Consider the following 18,435-nt stretch of genomic DNA (forward strand, 5'->3'; position numbering starts at 1 on the left):
TATGGTGAGTGCTCAGAGGGATGCTCCTAAAATAGCTAAAAGTACTAAATTATAAATTACAGTCATCTTCACTGAGTTGTAGCTATAAAATAAATAAATTTTCAATATTTATTTGTAGTCAAGGAAAAAAAGGTTGAGAATACAACTATGGGTTCCTAAAGGGAAAGTGATTCTAGAATAAAGACAAAACAAAGAAAGTATGTAAAAATGCCCTGCCTGTGAAAAAATTTAGAAAAAAAAAATCCATACATGAAAAAGGGATTAATAGAAAACCAAAATGATGAAGAAAGAAATCTTCTTTAACTGAAGTATCAGAGCTTTCTCTATGAATGTAAAAATTTTAATAGGGCTTTGAAAGCTAGACAGGATATAGAAAATAAAAAAGGAAATTCATTCAAGGAAGCAAGAAGGGTATGAACAAAGGAACAAACTTACATGGTATGTTCAAGAGACAATGAGCATACTGGTTTGTATTAGTAAGTATGGTTGTGGTCAGGGCATGACATCATAACAAATGTCATCATTTGCTACCTTGAAACACTGACCTTAAGCTAAATTAATTTAGTAGTTTGCTCTAGGAGCAAAAGCTTTTTAATAGGGAAATAACATAATAAAAATAAGTTTTTTATTATGAAAGATTCAGTTTGACAGTTTATAGCAAGGACTGAAGATGGCTGAAAACAGAAACAAGATCAGTTGGATTGCTGCCCTAATGCACATATGAAACAATAAAAGGTGACAGATTAATGGAAATAAGAAACCTCTATCACACAAATATGCAAATCAGAATTCTAGGAGACAGGAATACAAGTAAAAATAAAATAAGGTTAAAAAGAATAAGGGAATACTAATAACCATAAGAAACAATTTTGTAAATTTAAGCTAAAAATGAAGAAATTTTTTAAAAATCTTATCAAAACCAAGTCAAGAAGAAGTTAAGTAGCCTGAATGGTCTTTTAACTATTAAACTGAATGAACAGTTATATACATACTTACAAAGAAAATACCAGGCCCAGAATTGACTATAAAGGCCCAGAACTGGCTGTATAGGCCAATTCTATCAATATCTGAAGAATAAGAACTAAATTTTATGCAAATTCTTTGGAACAATAATAAAAAAAAAAGAGGAAATTCTAACTCATTCCCATAAAGCCAGTAAACCTCTAATACTAAAACTAATCAAAGCCATTATGAGAAAAGAAAATTAAGGCCCACTTCATTCATAAATACAGATGTAAAATGCTAATAAACAAGAATACTTAGATCTCACAGTACATAAAGACAGAATATATCAACACCAGTTGGGTTTTTCCCAGATATGAAGGATGGTATGATATCTAGAAAAATCATCAACATAACTGACTGTATTCATCTTTTAAAAGAGAAAAAATAAACAAGGATCATTACATTAAGTGCAGAAAAATCATTTGAAAAATTTTCATAATAAAGACACTCACTGAATTAATAACAGAACATCCTTACCTGAAAAAGAGCATTTAAAAAATAAAAACCCTAGTAAACATCATCCAAAACAAGAAAATGTTAAAGCATTCCCTTTAAAATCATGATGATTTTACTGAAGGCCTTAGGCAATTAGAAAAGAAAAATAAATTAGAAGCATAAAGATTTGAAAGGAGGAAAAAAAACTGTTAACATTTGATATAATAATTTAGATAGAACCCCCTCAAAAAAACCAACAAATATTAGAGATAATAGAAGAGTTTAGCAAGATAGTTAAATATTAAAATATAAAAGTGAATTGCATTTTTTTACCATCATCAAAAACCTTGAAAATTCATTGAAAGAGGATTCATAATTGTAACAGAAATATCAAAGAGTTAAGATAAATCTAACAAAAGATGTAAAAGACCTCTACAGAGAAAATTACATGTTAAAGATAATAAAGATCTAAATATACATACTATGTTCATGACTTAATATGAAGATATAAATTCTCCCCAAATTGATATATATATTCAATGCTATTCCAGTCAAAATTCCAATAGAATTTTTCATACAACTTGATGACTCTGAAATTTACATGAAGAGCATGGGGCCAAGAATAGAAGGGTATTTCTGAAAAAGAGCAGGGAGGGGAGACATGACCTATTAGATATTGAATCTTATGAAGAAGTGGAAGGAATTAAGACAGTGATACTGGCACAGAGACAAACTGATGAGTGGAACAGAGGAACAGTCTAGAAAACACACACACACACGTATGGAACTCTGATATGCAACACAGACAGAATGTTAGATCAGTAGGGTAAACAACAGATGTTTAATAAACGAGGCTAGAAAAAAAAAGATGATCCATATGGACAAAGATAAAATTGAACTCCTACTTCACATGACATACCAAAACCCAATTCCTGATGAATTATAGACATAGATGTCAAAAATTAAAATTTAAATACACAGGTAAATATCTCTTACAACTTCAGATAAATAACAATTTCTCAAACAAGATATGAAAAGCACTGGCTCTAAAATATAAAATTCTATTTATCAAAAAGATACTCAGAAAAGGTAAAACAATAAGGTGCCAACTTGGAGAAGCAGTATCAAGAAAACATAACAAGTCAAAAAGAAAAGCATGATTCACTCCATAAAAAAAATAAATAAATAAACAGAAATTTCACAGAAGAAACATGTATGGCCACTTTCAAAATTATCAGTGTCCAGGGAGATGTAAACCAAGACCACAATGAAGTACCATTTTAGAACAAGCTGGCTGGCAAAAATTAAAAAGGCCTAAAAATATCACACATTGGAGCATGTGGCTACTTAGTTACTCAGATATTGCTAGTGGGAGTGTAACTGGAGCATCTAATTCAGAAAAGATTTTGATACATTTATGTATCAGATGAAGTAGTCAATTCTACTTCCAGGTATACACCAGGAGAAATTTGCACATATGTAATAGCAGACATATAGAAAAATGTTTATAGCTACACAATTCATAGTTAACTCAAATGTCCAATCTAGGAAAAGTAGATCATGAGTTGATATTATGCAGCATGCAAAATAAAGGAACTACTATGATAAACAACTTACAGAAAAATCTTAATGATATAATATGAAGTCAAAAAGTAAGTTCCCTTACAGTGGATGAGTGATGAAATGAAATGAAATCACTTAAGGAGTTTCAAAATGGAGCCAGGAAGTCAATAAAGAAATGGGGCTTCCAGGGCGCAATCCTGGAGACCCGGGATTGAATCCCACGTTGGGCTCCCGGTGCATGGAGCCTGCTTCTCCCTCTGCCTGTGTCTCTGCCTCTCTCTCTCTCTCTCTATCATAAATAAAAAATAAAATAAAATAAAATAAAATAAAGAAAAAAAAAAAGGAAATGGGCCTCATGCACATCCTCACTGGATAAAACCATGAACTCTGGGGATCCCTGGGTGGCGCAGCGGTTTGGCGCCTGCCTTTGGCCCAGGGCGCGATCCTGGAGACCCGGGATCGAATCCCACGTCAGGCTACCGGTGCATGGAGCCTGCTTCTCCCTCTGCCTGTGAGTCTGCCTCTCTGTCTCTCTCTGTGTGACTATCATGAATAATTAAATAAAATCTTTTAAAAAAAAAAAAAAAACCATGAACTCTGAATTGGGCCAAAGAGCATAAGTTCCAAGGACTCTGCCTAAATACCTGCAACTTGCTACAGTTAAGACTTGGCTTAGTGATATGATAGCCTTAGCAACCAATTATATTAGCCAAGATTAGTTTTCTATGAGTCAATACCAATGAAAATTCTCTGTAAACAACACATATAAACATTCCTTTTGCCTTTTAAAAACCCTGTCATTCCCTAGGGAACACAATTTGTGTTGCTACCCAAATCTGTGCTCCACAAATTGCAATTCTGAAACCCCAAACAAATGCTTTTGTTTTATTTCAGCACTGTCTCTTTTTTGTTGATACTTTTTCTTTCATCAAAGTTTTATACACACCACCTTTTAGGATACAAAAAATACATAAAAAGAAAGGAAGGTTCACCCTGGGTGGCTCAGTTAAGCAGCCAACTCTTGGTTTTTAGCTCAGGTCACGATCTTGAGATCATGAGATTGAGACCCATTTCCAGCTCTGTGCTCCGTGTGAAGTCTGTTTCAGATTCTTTCTCTCTTTCCCTCATGCACTCTCTCTCAAATAAATAAATTCTTTCTTAAAGAAAGAAAGAAAAAGAGAAAGCAAGGAGATGATATACCAAATTCAAATGGATTATAAGTAATGGAGGGAAAGAGGATGAGAGTTACATTGAATAGGTGAGAGAAGGAAATAATAGATGAAGTTTACCTGGGAGGTGAGTTCTTAGGCGCTTACGGCATTACTTAAAATTACAAAATAAATAAATAAATAGGAGTCATGAGTGTGTGTCATCAATCAAGGATTATCACAATCCTATTCCATGTACCTGCAGATTAATTTTTTAAAAAGGAAAAAAGAAAAAGCCTTCATCACTGATTGCTGTGTCTTCTTCTTTCATCCCCATATCCAATCTATTACATATTAAGGGTGCTAACTACTTTATTTACTAAGTATTATTCAAATCTATTCATATTCATCTCTACCACCAGTCTTTATCTACTCTTGCATGTACTTCTGCAGAAGCCTCCAACTATTCCTATATTCTATACCACCATTTCCTCCTCAAATGCATTCTCCACACTATAGCCAAAGGATCCCTTCTAAATAAAAATCTGATTGTGTCATACTCCTTTAAACACTTTAATAACCTTCTATTACTCTTAGGATACAGACAAAAGTCTCAATCATGGCCTAAAATACCATTGATGATCTGACCTTTCTCAGCAAATGTGGCCGAAAGCTGATAGTTATTCTCTAAAAACCATCTTCTCCTCCTTCCATATGAATAAAGTACCCAAATTTTATCTGGTCCATGACCACCTGGAATGAAGACCACTTTCCCACTGTCTTTTGTTGCTAAGTACAGCAATGTGACTGAGTTCTGGCCAGAGAGAAGTAAGCATGTGACATAGGCAAATTCTAGAAAATGTCCATAAAAGGAGAGAAGTGTGCTGTCCCCTTCCTGCTTTCTGGAACGTGAAATTAAGATAGAATGACTAAAACTCCAACAATCATCTTGGCCACAAAGTAATCTTTAGAATAGAATCCACACACAAAGGAACAGAAGAGCCTATAATCCTGACAGTTCTTGTAAGTGAAAGAGAAAAACTTTCATTTCTCATAAACCATTGTTTCTCTACAACCAACTGTACCTAATTCTGATTAACATGCTGCCTATGCAGCCTCATACCTCATGTCATCTCCTCCTTTCTCTCTATATGCCAGTTACACTGCTCTTCTTTTAGTACATTTTACTAGTCTTATTCCCTTTATTCCCTGCTATAAAGCTGTTATTAATCTAGGATGACCCTTAGCCTCTTTCCCCCGGTTAATACTGACTTAACCTTTAAACTTCAGCTGAACTGTCACTTACTCAGGGCTTTCTCAGGTCTCCCTAAAGGGTTAAGTCCCATTTATATATGTATAATATATGTATATAAGTATACTATATGTATGATGCCCAAAGAGAGGCCTTGCCTTTGCCCTTGGTTCCTGGGCGGGTAACCTCTTAGCTCTTGAAAAGAAAGGCCTCATAAGAGCATCTTTGTTTACCTGGGGTATTTGGTCCACTAAGGTAGGCTAATACTGTGACTTTGCATGGAAGCTTGAGTCAACAGTATCAGCTCAACCTCCAAAGTGACTGGAGACTGAGGTCCGTCATATGGGTGGTCAGTCAGGTCTATGTGACTGAGGTCAAATAAAAATTCTGGATATCAAGAATTAGTTGAGATTCGCTGGATGACAATACTTTGTACATACTGTCACATATCGTTGCCAGGAAAGTTAGTGCCATCTGTAGCTCTACTAGGGCTCTACTGCCCCATCCATCTCTTTCCTTGGCTGAATTTAATCTGTATCTTTTACTGTAATAGACCATAACTGTAATTATGACAGATTTCAATAAGGTCTATGCATTTCTTGGCAAATTACAGTTTTTCTTGGAGACCCCCTCCAAACTTGGAATTGCCAGACATAAGGGTGGCTTGGGAACCCCAAACTCTATATAGTTGGTGTTCAAAGTGAGGGTGGTCTCAGATTGTTTTCAAACTTTGCAGTATAATATGGTTCTCATTTCACTCCATGCAGTACTTATCACCACAATTTTGCATTTCACTGTTTTTTTTTTTAAGATTTTATTTATTTATTCATGAGAGACACACAGAGACAGAGAGAGGCAGAGACACAGGCAGAGGGAGAAGCAGGTTCCATGCAGAGAGCCCGACATGGGACTCGATCCCGGGTCTCCAGGGATCTCTCTCCCATGAATAAATAAATAATGATACTAGGGCTTGAATTTATCATTTCTGGAGTCCCTTGATATTTTTCTAGTTCTGTATTTCTGTCTTAACTATAATTTAATGTTTTATTTGTATTATATTATTCCTGCCATGTTTATTAATATGTAGAATTAGTGATTTTCCTATAATACTGGGTGTTTTTTGTTCTATATTATGTCAACAGTTCTTGTTGAACTGACAGGTCAGTAATTTCCCCAATAATATCTTTTAGTCTATTTATTATATATTTAAAAGATTTTATTTATCTGAAAGAGAGAGATAGTGAGAGAAAGCACAAGTGGGGAGCAGGGAGGAGAAGCAGGCTCTCCCCTAAGCGGGGAGCAACTTGGGACTTGATCCCAGCACCCCAGAAGCTGAAGGCAAATGTTTAACCGACTGAGCCACCCAGGTGCCCCGTTTTTGGTCTTTTTAGTGTATGCGTCCTATGAGCCTATGCCCAAAACTTTGTATTACTAAATACAGTTGTTAGTAAGAAGAAAGATGCCTGTTTTATTCACCATTATACCCTAGCACTTAAAACAATACCTAGCACATAGTGGGTGCTCAATAACTCCTTGTTGGTTAAATCAATGAGTCAAACCATTAAAAGTAGTTAGTAAAGATGGGTGTGGGATTACAAAGATATTCACTTTTATCACTATATATTTCTGCACTTTAAATTCTGCTATCAGAAAAAAAATACACAATAATGTTTTCTTAAAGTAAAAGCAAGAATGTGCTAATTTCTCTAAAGAACACTCAATTTTAAAACGTTGGGGGAAAATGGAAAGTAGTAGTAAGAAATAAAGGGAAAACAAGTTACTAAGTGAAACAGCAAAAGCTTGATCCAAAGGACAGTAATGAAAATTAGCAGCGTTCTGTTCAACCTTTCTAAAGATTCAAACAGGTTATCCTAAGCAACTTTTGAGTCTCAGAAATAAGTGCAATTTTCAAGCAAATGCAATCATATTTAGCTTAGATTTTAAACATTAATCAAATCTCTTTTATCATTCTCTTTTTCTCCTTTTCCAAACAATGGGAGGCATCTAGTAATATTCAACACTTCACTGTATATACTAGAACAGCTGTTATCAAGTGTGGGGAATTCCTAAGACCCTTCTCAAAGGGTTCATGAGCTCAAAGTTGCTTCTATAATAATTCAAAGACAGTTTCTGCCTTCTTCCCTGCTTTCATATTTCCACTGATAGTATAATGGCAATGGTAGATAATATTGCTGGTATTTTAGCACCAATCTGGGCAGTGCCATTAAACGGTTTCATTGACACAGATACATAGTTTAAAAAAAAAAAAAAGGAATTTTACTGCAGACTGTCTTTAATGAAGCAGAAGTTATTTTTATTAAAATCTGACCTCGGCTTGCTTGCTCTCTCTCTCTCTCTCTGTCTCTAATAAATAAATAAAATTAAAAAAAAAAAAAAAAACCTGACCTCGGAATACAAGTCTTTAATATTCTATGAAATGAAACAGGTAGCAGAAATAAAGCACTTCTGTTGCAAACCAAAATATGCTAGTCATTTCAAGGAAAAGCAGTAGTACAACTGTTTGAGTTGTGAGCTAAGTTGGCTGCTTTTTTTCTTGGAACATCTTTTTCTCCTGAAAACACAAATGGCAGACAAATATGGTTGTTCAAACAGGGCATATGGCAGATATTTTCTCTGAATTGAGTGAAATGAGTCTGTTACTTTAAGGAAAATACCTGATAGTATTTGTTTTTCTGATAAAATTTGAACTATCAAATTAAAATTAGAATTAAGATCCTCCACTATCAGTTTAAAAGTTTCACGATACTTAACCCACTGTGAGTTTAAAAGTTTCATGATAATTAACGACAATTCTGGGACTCCCAGGTGGCTCAGTGGTTGAGCGTCTGCCTTTGGCTCAGGGTATGATCCAGGAGTCCCAGGGTGGAGTCCCACATCAGGCTCCCCGCAAGAAACCTGCCTCTCCCTCTGCCTGTGTCTCTGCCTCTCTCTCTCTCTCTCTCTCTCTGTCTCTCATGAATAAATAAATAAAATCTTAAAAAAAAAAAAGATAATTAACGACTTTTCTGATGATGTCTGTGACTTGTTGATAATGTATGTAATCAAATGTAAAAGTCAGTGAACTTTCAAAATGACTAACACACAATGTTATCAAATGCTGCATGAATAAAAGATTCATTTGCAGAGCAAGATAAATCAAAGAATTTTAATATAATAAAGGGCAAAGTTGGGATCCCTGGGTGGCGCAGCGGTTTAACGCCTCCCTTTGGCCCAGGGCAGGATCCTGGAGACCCGGGATCGAATCCCACGTCGGGCTCCCGGTGCATGGAGCCTGCTTCTCCCTCTGCCTGTGTCTCTGCCTCTCTCTCTCCCTCTGTGTGACTATCATAAATAAATAAAAATTAAAAAAAAAAATTTAAAGGGCACTGTTCACTGATATGGTTTCAGATTTCACATTGCAACTAACCTTTAAGAAAGCAATGTTTCTGGAGCCTTGATATCAAAGAATATCCATAATTTTCTGAAAAAGATATTAAAATACTCCTCCCTTTCCAACTACACATATGTGTGAAACTTATTTTTTTTTCATATACTTCAAACAAAAACAAAACAAAAATACTGCAACAGACTGAATAAAGAAACAGATAGGAGAATCCAGCTTTGTGCTATTAAGCCAGACATTAGATTTGCAAAAAAAAAAAAAAAAAAAATGTAAAACGTAAATATAAAACTTCTTGCTAATTTTTTTGTTTGGTAAGTGTGATTATATTTCACTAAAAAATGTGTTGTGTTACCATGTAATGCATTTGTTTTTTAACATCAATCACTACTCTCAAAATATCACAGTCTTAATGTATAACATAATAAATATTAATAAATATAATCCATATAAACAGAGAAGTTCTCTGGAGATCTCAATAATTTTTAAGAATGTGAAGGGATCCAAAGACAAAAAGCTTGAGGAGTGCTATACCAAAGACACAAAAGTGAAACAGAGTTCTGTTTATAGAAAGGATTGCTCTCAAGACTTCAGAGTATCCAAGGACCATACCTGCTTGGCAAAAAATATTGTGTCAAGTCTGGAGTCCTGAACTACAGAGCCTGCTGGTTCTTCTCCTGGCTGCCACTTGAAAAGAAAAATTAACCCATGAACTGGCCTACAAAATAAAATACAAATTAGTTGACACCAAACCCTGCTTCTTTTTGAATATGCTGTCAATACATTACATTTTAGTAAGCTACTTAACAAATGTATTACAAACAAAGTCAGATAAATTTTTTTAAGATTTCTACTGCTATTCATAGACACTAGAATGTTGCCTACAACAAGGCTAATAAAATTTAAAATTATATCAGGCAAAGTAGAATTATAATGAAAGGTTCATTCTCAAATCTGGATTATTCATTTCTACCTTGTATCATTTCATTTAAAAACTAAAAACAAGAACATAGAAAAACTGAAAGAAGCTGTTAACCCTACAGATTGAATTCCAATCTATATGAATAAAGTTCACATACAGTGTTCACAGATAAATGGTTTATAGCATATATATTATAAAATATACTAAGTCACCTTCATATAATTGTTGGGTTCATGAACAATCATCAAACTGCAGCAAGAACAGATGCTATCATCTCATACATAATTAAGTCATACTTTCCTAAAGGAACTCTTATTGCCCATGAAACATTAAATCACCTCTTTAGGATTCTCTCCACCCTTTTATAACTGTCTTCCATGCAACAAAACCCTTTCCTATCCTTTAAAGACAGTTCAATTGATGTATCTTTAATTAATCTTCCCTAATCACTCAGCCAGAATTAATCTCTTATTTCATCTCATCTCGAGTCATTGCTCCTTCTGTGGGGAAGGGGAAGTAGGGGGAAGCAAATGATCTCTTTGTTATTAAAAACGGTAGCTATATCCCTACAGTCCCTATTTCCCCTCTAGAAGCCTACCCCTTGTCACATTCCAAGAATCCAAGAATTCTTCCTCCAACGAAAATTCTTTTCTCTCTATGCAATTCAGGGTCAATGCTTAGGGGCATGGAGGTTAGGGTTAAGAGGAGTCTCAGAGAGGGGATTCCAGTCATAGGGAAAAGAAGAAACTTCCTGGTATCTTCTTGGGAATTTGAACTGTAACTTCTCCAAAAATCAATGTGATAATGTATAGACAAATTCTGAATTACTATTAACGTACATTATCTACTAAGTATGCTTTTATAGACTAACCTATTATTCACGTTTTTAATGTTAAAATGTGTTTTATGTTCTAACCCTATTGATCTATAGGTGAACATTGTAAAACATCCGCCAATCAATCAATTCTCATATGGAATTAGACACTTAGTTTTTAATCCCGTGCAAGTTACTTATATAGAATCTTAGGCCTGGGTTATAAAATGAGAGTAATGATACCTGTATCATAAGATTGAAGAAAGACTTAAAGGAGATGATGTATTCAGCCTAGAGTAATCCAAGTAAAATAAACAGGTAACAGTTTGCTTAAAGTACAGACATACTATTTTTCATACAACTAAGATTATACTTACTTTAATTTTTCAAAATTCTCAGGCTCTAAACTCCATATTTCTTCCACTTGGGCTCCTCGGCAACCTGAAATAAGAAATCATTTCTTTAGAAAACAAAGTAATCGGGACGCCTGGGTGGTTCAGCAGTTGAGCATCTGCCTTTGGCTCACTCAGGGTGTGATCCTGGAAGTCCTGGGATCGAGTCCCACATTGGGCTTCCTGCGTGGAGCCTGCTTCTCCCTCTGCTTCTCCCTATGTCTCTCTCTCTCTGTCTCTCATGAATAAATAAATAAAATCTTACAAAAAAAAAAAGAAAACAAAGTAACTTATTTTTTCCTTCAACATTTAATAAAATACTAACTGAAAGAAATGTACATTTAGGAACAATGAGACATAACAAATTAAAATGGTAAAACTGAGAAAGCTCACAGCCAAATCCTTTTACTTCCTTTATTACTTCCTAATTATTTCTTTTTAAGATTTTATTTATTTATTCATGAGAGACACAGAGAGAGAGAGGCAGAGACACAGGTAGAAGGAGAAGCAGGCGCTATGCAGGGAGCCTGATGAGGGGAATCCCAGATCCCCAGGATCACGCCCCCAGGCTGAAGGCGGCACTAAACTGCTGAGCCACTCAGGCTGCCCACTTCCTAATTATTTATAATGGGGGTATATTAGTTTTATAATTTAAAGACTTTTCAAGAGTTACTTTTCAGGGCCACCTGGGTGGCTCAGTGGTTGAGCATCTGTCATTCGACTCAGGTCGTGATCCAGAGGTCCTAGATTTGAGTTCAGTATCAGGCTTCCTGTGGGGATCCTGCTTCTCCTTCCGCCTGTCTCTGTCTCTGTCTCTGTCTCTCACGAATAAATAAAATCTTAAAAAAAAAAGTTGTTGGTTTTTTTTTTTTCACTGAAATACCACCCCAGACTTTTCAGTCTCTCTCAAATCTCTATCTCCTCTATATCCACTCTTTTCACTCAATTGCTGTTTCTCTAGCTCTGACCTTGGCCCTCTTCTCTTTTTTTACTATATACTTTTTTTCAAGTGGTAATAAATAATTACCACTTAACAGTGACTTTCCTATCAGATGTTTAGTTCTGACCCTTTTCCTAAATTCCAATTCTATATTGCCTTTAACTTTATTTTCAACTACCTCAGAGTCCCCCAAACATATCCTTTTCTTAGGACAGTGTTTCTCAATCAGGTGATGCTTTTTGCCCCTTGCACCCTCCCCCACCCCATTTGGAAAAAAAATGACAATATCTGGAGACATTTTTACTGTCACTATTGTCACTAGTGGGATGGCCTTGGCATCTAATGGATAGAGGCCAGAGATGCTAAACATCCTACACTGCACAGAACAGCCACCTACAGCAAAGAATTATCTGACCCAAAATGTCAACACTGCCAAAGCTGAGAAACCCTGTCCTAGTAGTATGTATCATAGTAACAGTGCACTGGTCAAAATGTTGGCTATAAAAATGCTAGGGTTTGAATCCCGACTTCTCCATTTACTAGCTATATGACCATTTATAATACAAAAAACAGCCATATTTACCAGCGCCTTCTATGTGTAAAGTTCTTTAAATGCATTTTCCCTAATCACTGCAAGGCAAGTATTATACAGAAGAAGTTTAGGGATGTCAAGTGGCTTGTCTAAATTCATTATAGCTAGTATATGCCAAAAAACAAATTAAGGCTGATGTCTGGTTCCAAAGTCTGGACACTTTTTAATATTTGAGATTATTTTCAAGTAAAATCTAGAGAAGCCTCTGGCCTACCTGCAAAAATAAATAAATAAATAAATAAATAAATAAATAAATAAAACAAACAAACAAACAAAAAAATACAGTTGAGTCAACCAACCACATAACTTTGGGCATTCATATCACTCCAGGACTCCATTTGCTCTATTCAGCAAATATCTATTAAGGACCCACTCTTGTATTAAAGATACATGTACAGGGGAGAGTTACTAGGTTGTTTGTGGTAGAAAACATGTTGCTAGAAAAAGAAAAAAAAAAAGAAAACATGTTGCTAGGCATTCACATGTAGCAAGTTGGAGGAAAAACCTTAAGGATTCAAATATAGATTGAAGTGTGAATCTATATGAGTGTTGAAAAGGGCACAAAAGGACACTAACGCATCTGTTAACACTGGTTATTGCTATTGGAAATCAACTATAAAAAGGCCAAACTTAAAACATTGTACATATTATGCTAAAACAACAAAAATCTACTGAACAAAAGTGTCCCAAAATCTTTTGCACAGGTAGAATTTCAAGTGGTGACACCTGTTTAAACAACCTCATGCTAAACACACACCTCTTCGTGTAAGGAATACCCACATTGGGTATAGAGTTTAAAATCAAAACTTCACAACTAGTAGGAAACAAGTATATATAATTCAAAGACAATGCACTGTGCATAATTTGCATACGAAAGGTACACTGGAGAGCCTTCTGGAAGTTAATAAGTAGGAGAGACCATTGCTATCTTTGCTCTTCAGAAACTTTCATGGATAACTGGACTGCATCTTAAATAGGATGAGCACAGAATCTGTCATCCAAACCAGAACACTGCTCCAAAGTGAAAGGAATATATTTTAAATGTTTGAAAAACTTAAGTATTGACAAACATAGTTGTATTATGATACTGGTGGCTCCATAATAGTTCTATTCCAGAACTAATTTCAAAATTAACTTTCTTAAAAATATACTTGGAACATTTCTCCCCAAGAAAAATACTGGGGGGCGGGGATGCCTGGGTGGCTCCATGGTTGAGCATCTACCTTTGGCTCAGGGTATGACCCCAGTCTGAGGATCGAGTCCCACAACGGGCCCCCTGTGAGGAGCCTGCCTCTCCCTCTGCCTGGGTCTCTGCCTCTTTCTGTGTGTCTCTCATGAATTAACAAAGAAAATAAGAAAAGAAAAGAAAGAAAAGAAAAGAGAAAAGAAAGAAAGAAAAGAAAAGAAAAGAAAAGAAAAGAAAAGAAAAGAAAAATACCCAGGGAAGGACCCTCCCTGTTGCCAGTGCCTTAAATTTAATGCTATCTTCCAACAGTTTTGACAATCTGTCATTCCCCTAACCACACCAAGTCTACCAGAAGCAAAGGCATGGCCCCAGCTTCTGTACCTCCTACAAAAAATAGTCCCAGGTATCTTCCCTAACCATGTCATTCCATGTTATTTAGTTAGTGATGTGACCAAATAGGAAAAAAATGAATTGTGGGCACTCAGTAAGCCCTCCAAATCAAGGACTAGAGGCAACTATTTGGGAACCTCAAGTTGGAAAGCTGTTAATTTATATCTCTAATGAAAGGGTTCCATTTTGGGGACCCCAACAATTATAAGCAGTACTCCTTTCTAGGGGTAGGTACCAGGTGCACCGTCCTAAGTATACTTGTATTTCTTGTGTGAAAGCCAGGCTTTAACTTGCCTCTCTCCTCAAAACAAAGTAACACGTACCTCAAGAGAAGTCATAACAGACTTTCAGGTCAAGGAAAAACTTTTGCATTTATGTTGATGATGGAGTTAGGTCTGTAGTTTCCTTTTCTTGTAATGCCTTTGTCTGGATTGGGTGTTAGGATAATGATGGCTCTCAGAATGAGATGGGAAATACTTCTTCCTCTCCATTTTTTTTTTTTTATGAAAAGTTTTGTGTAGAACTGGTATTAGTTAATCCTTAAGTATTTGAAATAATTTACTAGTGAAGCAATTTTGGCTAGAGTTTTCATTGTGGGAAGATTTTAAATTATAATTTCAATTCAATAAATACAAGGCTATAGAGGTTATCTATTTCTTCTACTATGAGCTTTGGTAATTTTTATCTTTAAAGATATTCATACATTTCATCCAAGTTGTCAAATTCATTAGCATAATGTTTAGAATATTCCCTTATTATCTTTTTAATCTATAAAATCTATAGTGGTATCCCCTCTTTTACTTCTAAAATTGGTCATTTGTGTCTCCTCTAGTTTTTGGGTTTTTTTTTTTTTTAATATTTTATTTTCAAGCCTACAAACCAGGGATCGAGTCACTTGCTCTACTAACTGGGCCAGCCAGGCACCCTCTCCTCTCCTCTCCTCTCCTCTCCTCTCCTCTCCTCTCCTCTTTCCAATTACTCTGACTAGAAGTTTATCCATTTCATTGATTTTTGAGAAATCAGCTTTTAGTCTCATTGATTTTTTCCACCATTTTTATCTTATTTTGTTTCACTAATTTCAACTCTGATCTTTATTATTCCCTTTCAACTGCTTACTTCAAGTTTCATTTGCTATTCTTTTTCTGGTTTGTTGAAATGAAAGTTGGGGGTCACTGATTTGTTGTAGGAAAAGTAAATGCAGTTCCTGTTATTCCATCTTGGATGGAAACATAAGTTTACAGCTTCTGTTTTTAATCAGTAGACTATCACAGTTTATTTCAGTGCATTTATGAATTATGTGTGTACCACACCAATTAAAAGTAGAAGTTCTGCTCCATCAGTTTCCTAATAAAAACTTTGTTTTGGGGGTGCCTGGGTGGCTTAGCCAGTTAAGTGGCCAACTCTCAGTTTCATCTCAGGTTGTGATCTCGTAGTCATGAGATTGATCCCCAAGTCAGGCTCTGTGCTCAGCAGGGACTCTGAGGATTCTCTCCTCCTCTGCCCCTCCTCACACTCAGGTGTGCATGTGTGAGTGCTCTCTCGTTCTCTCTCTCTCAAATAAATAAATCTTAAAAAAAAAAAAAGAACTTTGTTTTACCATGGATTATACTCCACTAAAATATGTATTTATATATTCATCGACTCCACAAGTAATTTCCTCTCCAGTGAAGAAACTTTTAAAATAAATTACAATAGCATTCATGACACAATGAGATTGTGCACTTTTTAAAAAATGAACTTCAAAAAGCTTTTTAAATCCATGAACTGTGTAAGAAAAAAATGTTAATGGTTGGAATAAACTTATGTTCTCTTTGAAGTATCTGATGATGGTATACAACTTGTACCATTTAACTTTTTGCAACATTTTTCTGCTAATAAAGCCAACCTATTAATAGCAATTGCTTCACTTTCCATATGTGTCAGTGCAAAAAAAAATGCATTTACATATCACCCTCTTTAGCATAACTTTTAATCATTTTGAATTATAAGTCTTCTATGTATATAGGACTGAAAAACAAACTTGCCTAGTACACTGTTTCTTAAAGTCAACATTAATGTCAAAAGAGTTAAGGTGTTAATGGTCAAATTTCATGGCTAAACCTGCAGACATCTCAAACTAAAAATCCTAAAAGGAACTCATTTTCTTGTCTATCAAGCTTGTTCATCAAGCTTCACCAGTCACTCAAGCTAGAAACCCTGGAGCATTTTCACATTCCCCCTACATCCGGTCAGTGGGATGTCCTGCTGGTTTAAATAAAGCAAAATTATTACAACAGCTTCCTCCTCTTTAACCCATTACTTTTAAGTCAAGTTCATCATCTGACTCCAATCATTTTAAGACACTTCTAGCTTCTCTCCCTTCATTTCTTTTTTTTTTTAATTTTTTTTATTTATTTATGATAGGCACACAGTGAGAGAGAGAGAGAGGCAGAGACACAGGCAGAGGGAGAAGCAGGCTCCATGCACTGGGAGCCCGACGTGGGATTCGATCCCGGGTCTCCAGGATCGCGCCCTGGGCCAAAGGCAGGCGCCGAACCGCTGCGCCACCCAGGGATCCCCCTCTCCCTTCATTTCACCCCAGCCCGCATACCACACTTGGTATAAACCTTTTCCAATCATAAAAATGTCACTTCAGCATCCAATCATCTTTGACAGCTAAGTCCCCAGGGACGACAGGGCAATCCAAACTCTACAACTCAGCATACAATCTTGCCTCAGTTTACTTTTCAGCTTCAGGTTCAAATATTTCCTCGTCTGTTACATTGTGTGTTTTGTTTTTGTTTTTTTTTTTTTGTTTGTTTGTTTTGTTTTGTTGTCCCTTTGCTGTTTCCTACTGCGTATACTTTACGTTACTGCGTACGTTCTTCCCTCTGCCTGTGCTCTCCCGTGACCTGTGTCCCCTTAGCGTTTTTGCACATGCTCTAGCACAGCAATCAACGCACCGTCGGATCTTTAGAGGAGCAGTCATGGCTGATTCACACCGAAACTTCCCCAGCCCTCCCAGGGTGCCCGAAGATACGGCAGGCAAACAGAATACACCTGATAAATCACATTCCTGGCACGCAGCTGTGCGCAATGGACAGCGCCTCTACCAACGTTTAGTTTCTGACGCCCGGTAAAAGTTTTGACGTAATAGCCAGAATCGACGACACTTGGGAGAAAGGTAGCCGGGAAACACACCTACTGCCCAAAGCCAAAAAGGCCAAATGTGCTATTTAGGATGTGAGGCAAGGAGCGCGGCTGAGGAAAGCATGTGGCCTCTGGTCTAGAGCACTAGGCTCAAGAATCCACACTTTACCGGATGTCAAAAAAAAAAAAAAAAAAAGAGAGAGAGAGAGAGAGAGAGAGCGCGGGCGGGGGGGGGGGGAGAAGCAGCAAAGCGTCTCGTCAGCGCCGGGCGGTCCGCGTGCGCGACGGCCGCGGAGCTCTCCACACGCACGCGGCGCTGTGAGGGAGTCGCCGGCCTCAGCCGCCGCCGCCGCCGCCGCCGCCGAGGAGGAGGAGGGACACCCTCGCTCTTCCCACAGGGCTGACGGCCTGAGAGGCGGCGTCCAGGCTCACCTGCCGGGCGCGGGGAGCGCTCCCAGGCGAGCGACCCTGGAGAGCGGAAGGTCTGCGCGCGCGGGGGCGGGGGGAGGGGCGCGGGGGCGCGGCGGGGGCGCGCTCGGGCCAACGGACAAGTGATTGAGGCCAGCGGACGCCACAGCGCGCGGGACACCTACGATCCCCGCCCCCGTCCCGTGGCTCCGATCCCTGCGGAAACGCCAGCGCCCGGGGCGGAGGAGCGGCCGAGGGCCCTGCGCGACCCGCGCTGCCGGACTCGCCTCCCGTCAGACGCGACGCGACGCGACGCGACCGGCGGTGGCCGCCGAGAACCACTCCGTGTCCGGCCTGGGCCTCCTCCCGTGACCCCCGGCCCGGGACGGCCCCCCTGGCTCTCACCGAATCCTTTAATGAGCTCGGTGAAGACGCCGGGGTCGCTCTCCATGAGGCACCACTCCCCGGCATTGCCCGTCATGGCCCCGGCCGCGCACCGCCCGCTCCGCCTCAGGCCGCGGCCGCCCCGCGCACCAGCTGCCGCCGCCACTGATCTCGGCAAACCCGCCGCCGCGCTCGTCAACCCACGTCACCCCGCCTACTTCCCGACAGCCGCCGCGCGCCGGCACCGTCACCTGCAGCGCGACGGAGCGCCGGGGGACGCTCTAGCCTCCCGGGGACGGCGGAACTCGGCCTGGGCCGTGCGGGACCCGTAGCGGGGTCGGAAGGGGCCGCGGCCTACGAAGGAAGGGCGGGGATCCGGGCGCCGGAGGAGGCCACATCCGGGATCCTGGCCAGTCGGGGGCGGGGGCGGGGCCCCGGGGAGGGGCGGGGCTCGTTCCCGGGAGCCCGGCCTGGA

General features: G+C 38.4%; 1 protein-coding gene across 3 annotated transcripts in view; it reads right to left on the bottom strand.

Annotated features, from left to right (window-relative positions):
• UCHL5 (ubiquitin C-terminal hydrolase L5) overlaps positions 1–18,179 on the bottom strand; it is a 37,994-nt gene extending 19,815 nt beyond the window's left edge. For 2 of the 3 annotated variants that reach the window (XM_055334185.1, XM_055334184.1), the window contains exons 1-3: positions 17,982–18,179; positions 10,917–10,980; positions 9,416–9,521 (exon numbers count right to left, since the gene is read on the bottom strand). In XM_055334185.1, the coding sequence (XP_055190160.1) occupies positions 9,416–9,521; positions 10,917–10,980; positions 17,982–18,057 (246 nt within the window). In that variant the 5' untranslated portion in view covers positions 18,058–18,179. Of the gene's footprint in view, positions 1–1,922; positions 2,077–9,415; positions 9,522–10,916; positions 10,981–17,981 lie in introns of those variants that run through there. The other variant, XM_055334186.1, reaches the window with a different exon arrangement.
• Positions 18,180–18,435: the final 256 nt, after the last annotated feature.

Source organism: Nyctereutes procyonoides, unplaced genomic scaffold, assembly GCF_905146905.1.
Source record: "Nyctereutes procyonoides isolate TBG_1078 unplaced genomic scaffold, NYPRO_anot_genome, whole genome shotgun sequence".
NCBI classification, from domain to species: Eukaryota; Metazoa; Chordata; class Mammalia; order Carnivora; family Canidae; genus Nyctereutes; species Nyctereutes procyonoides.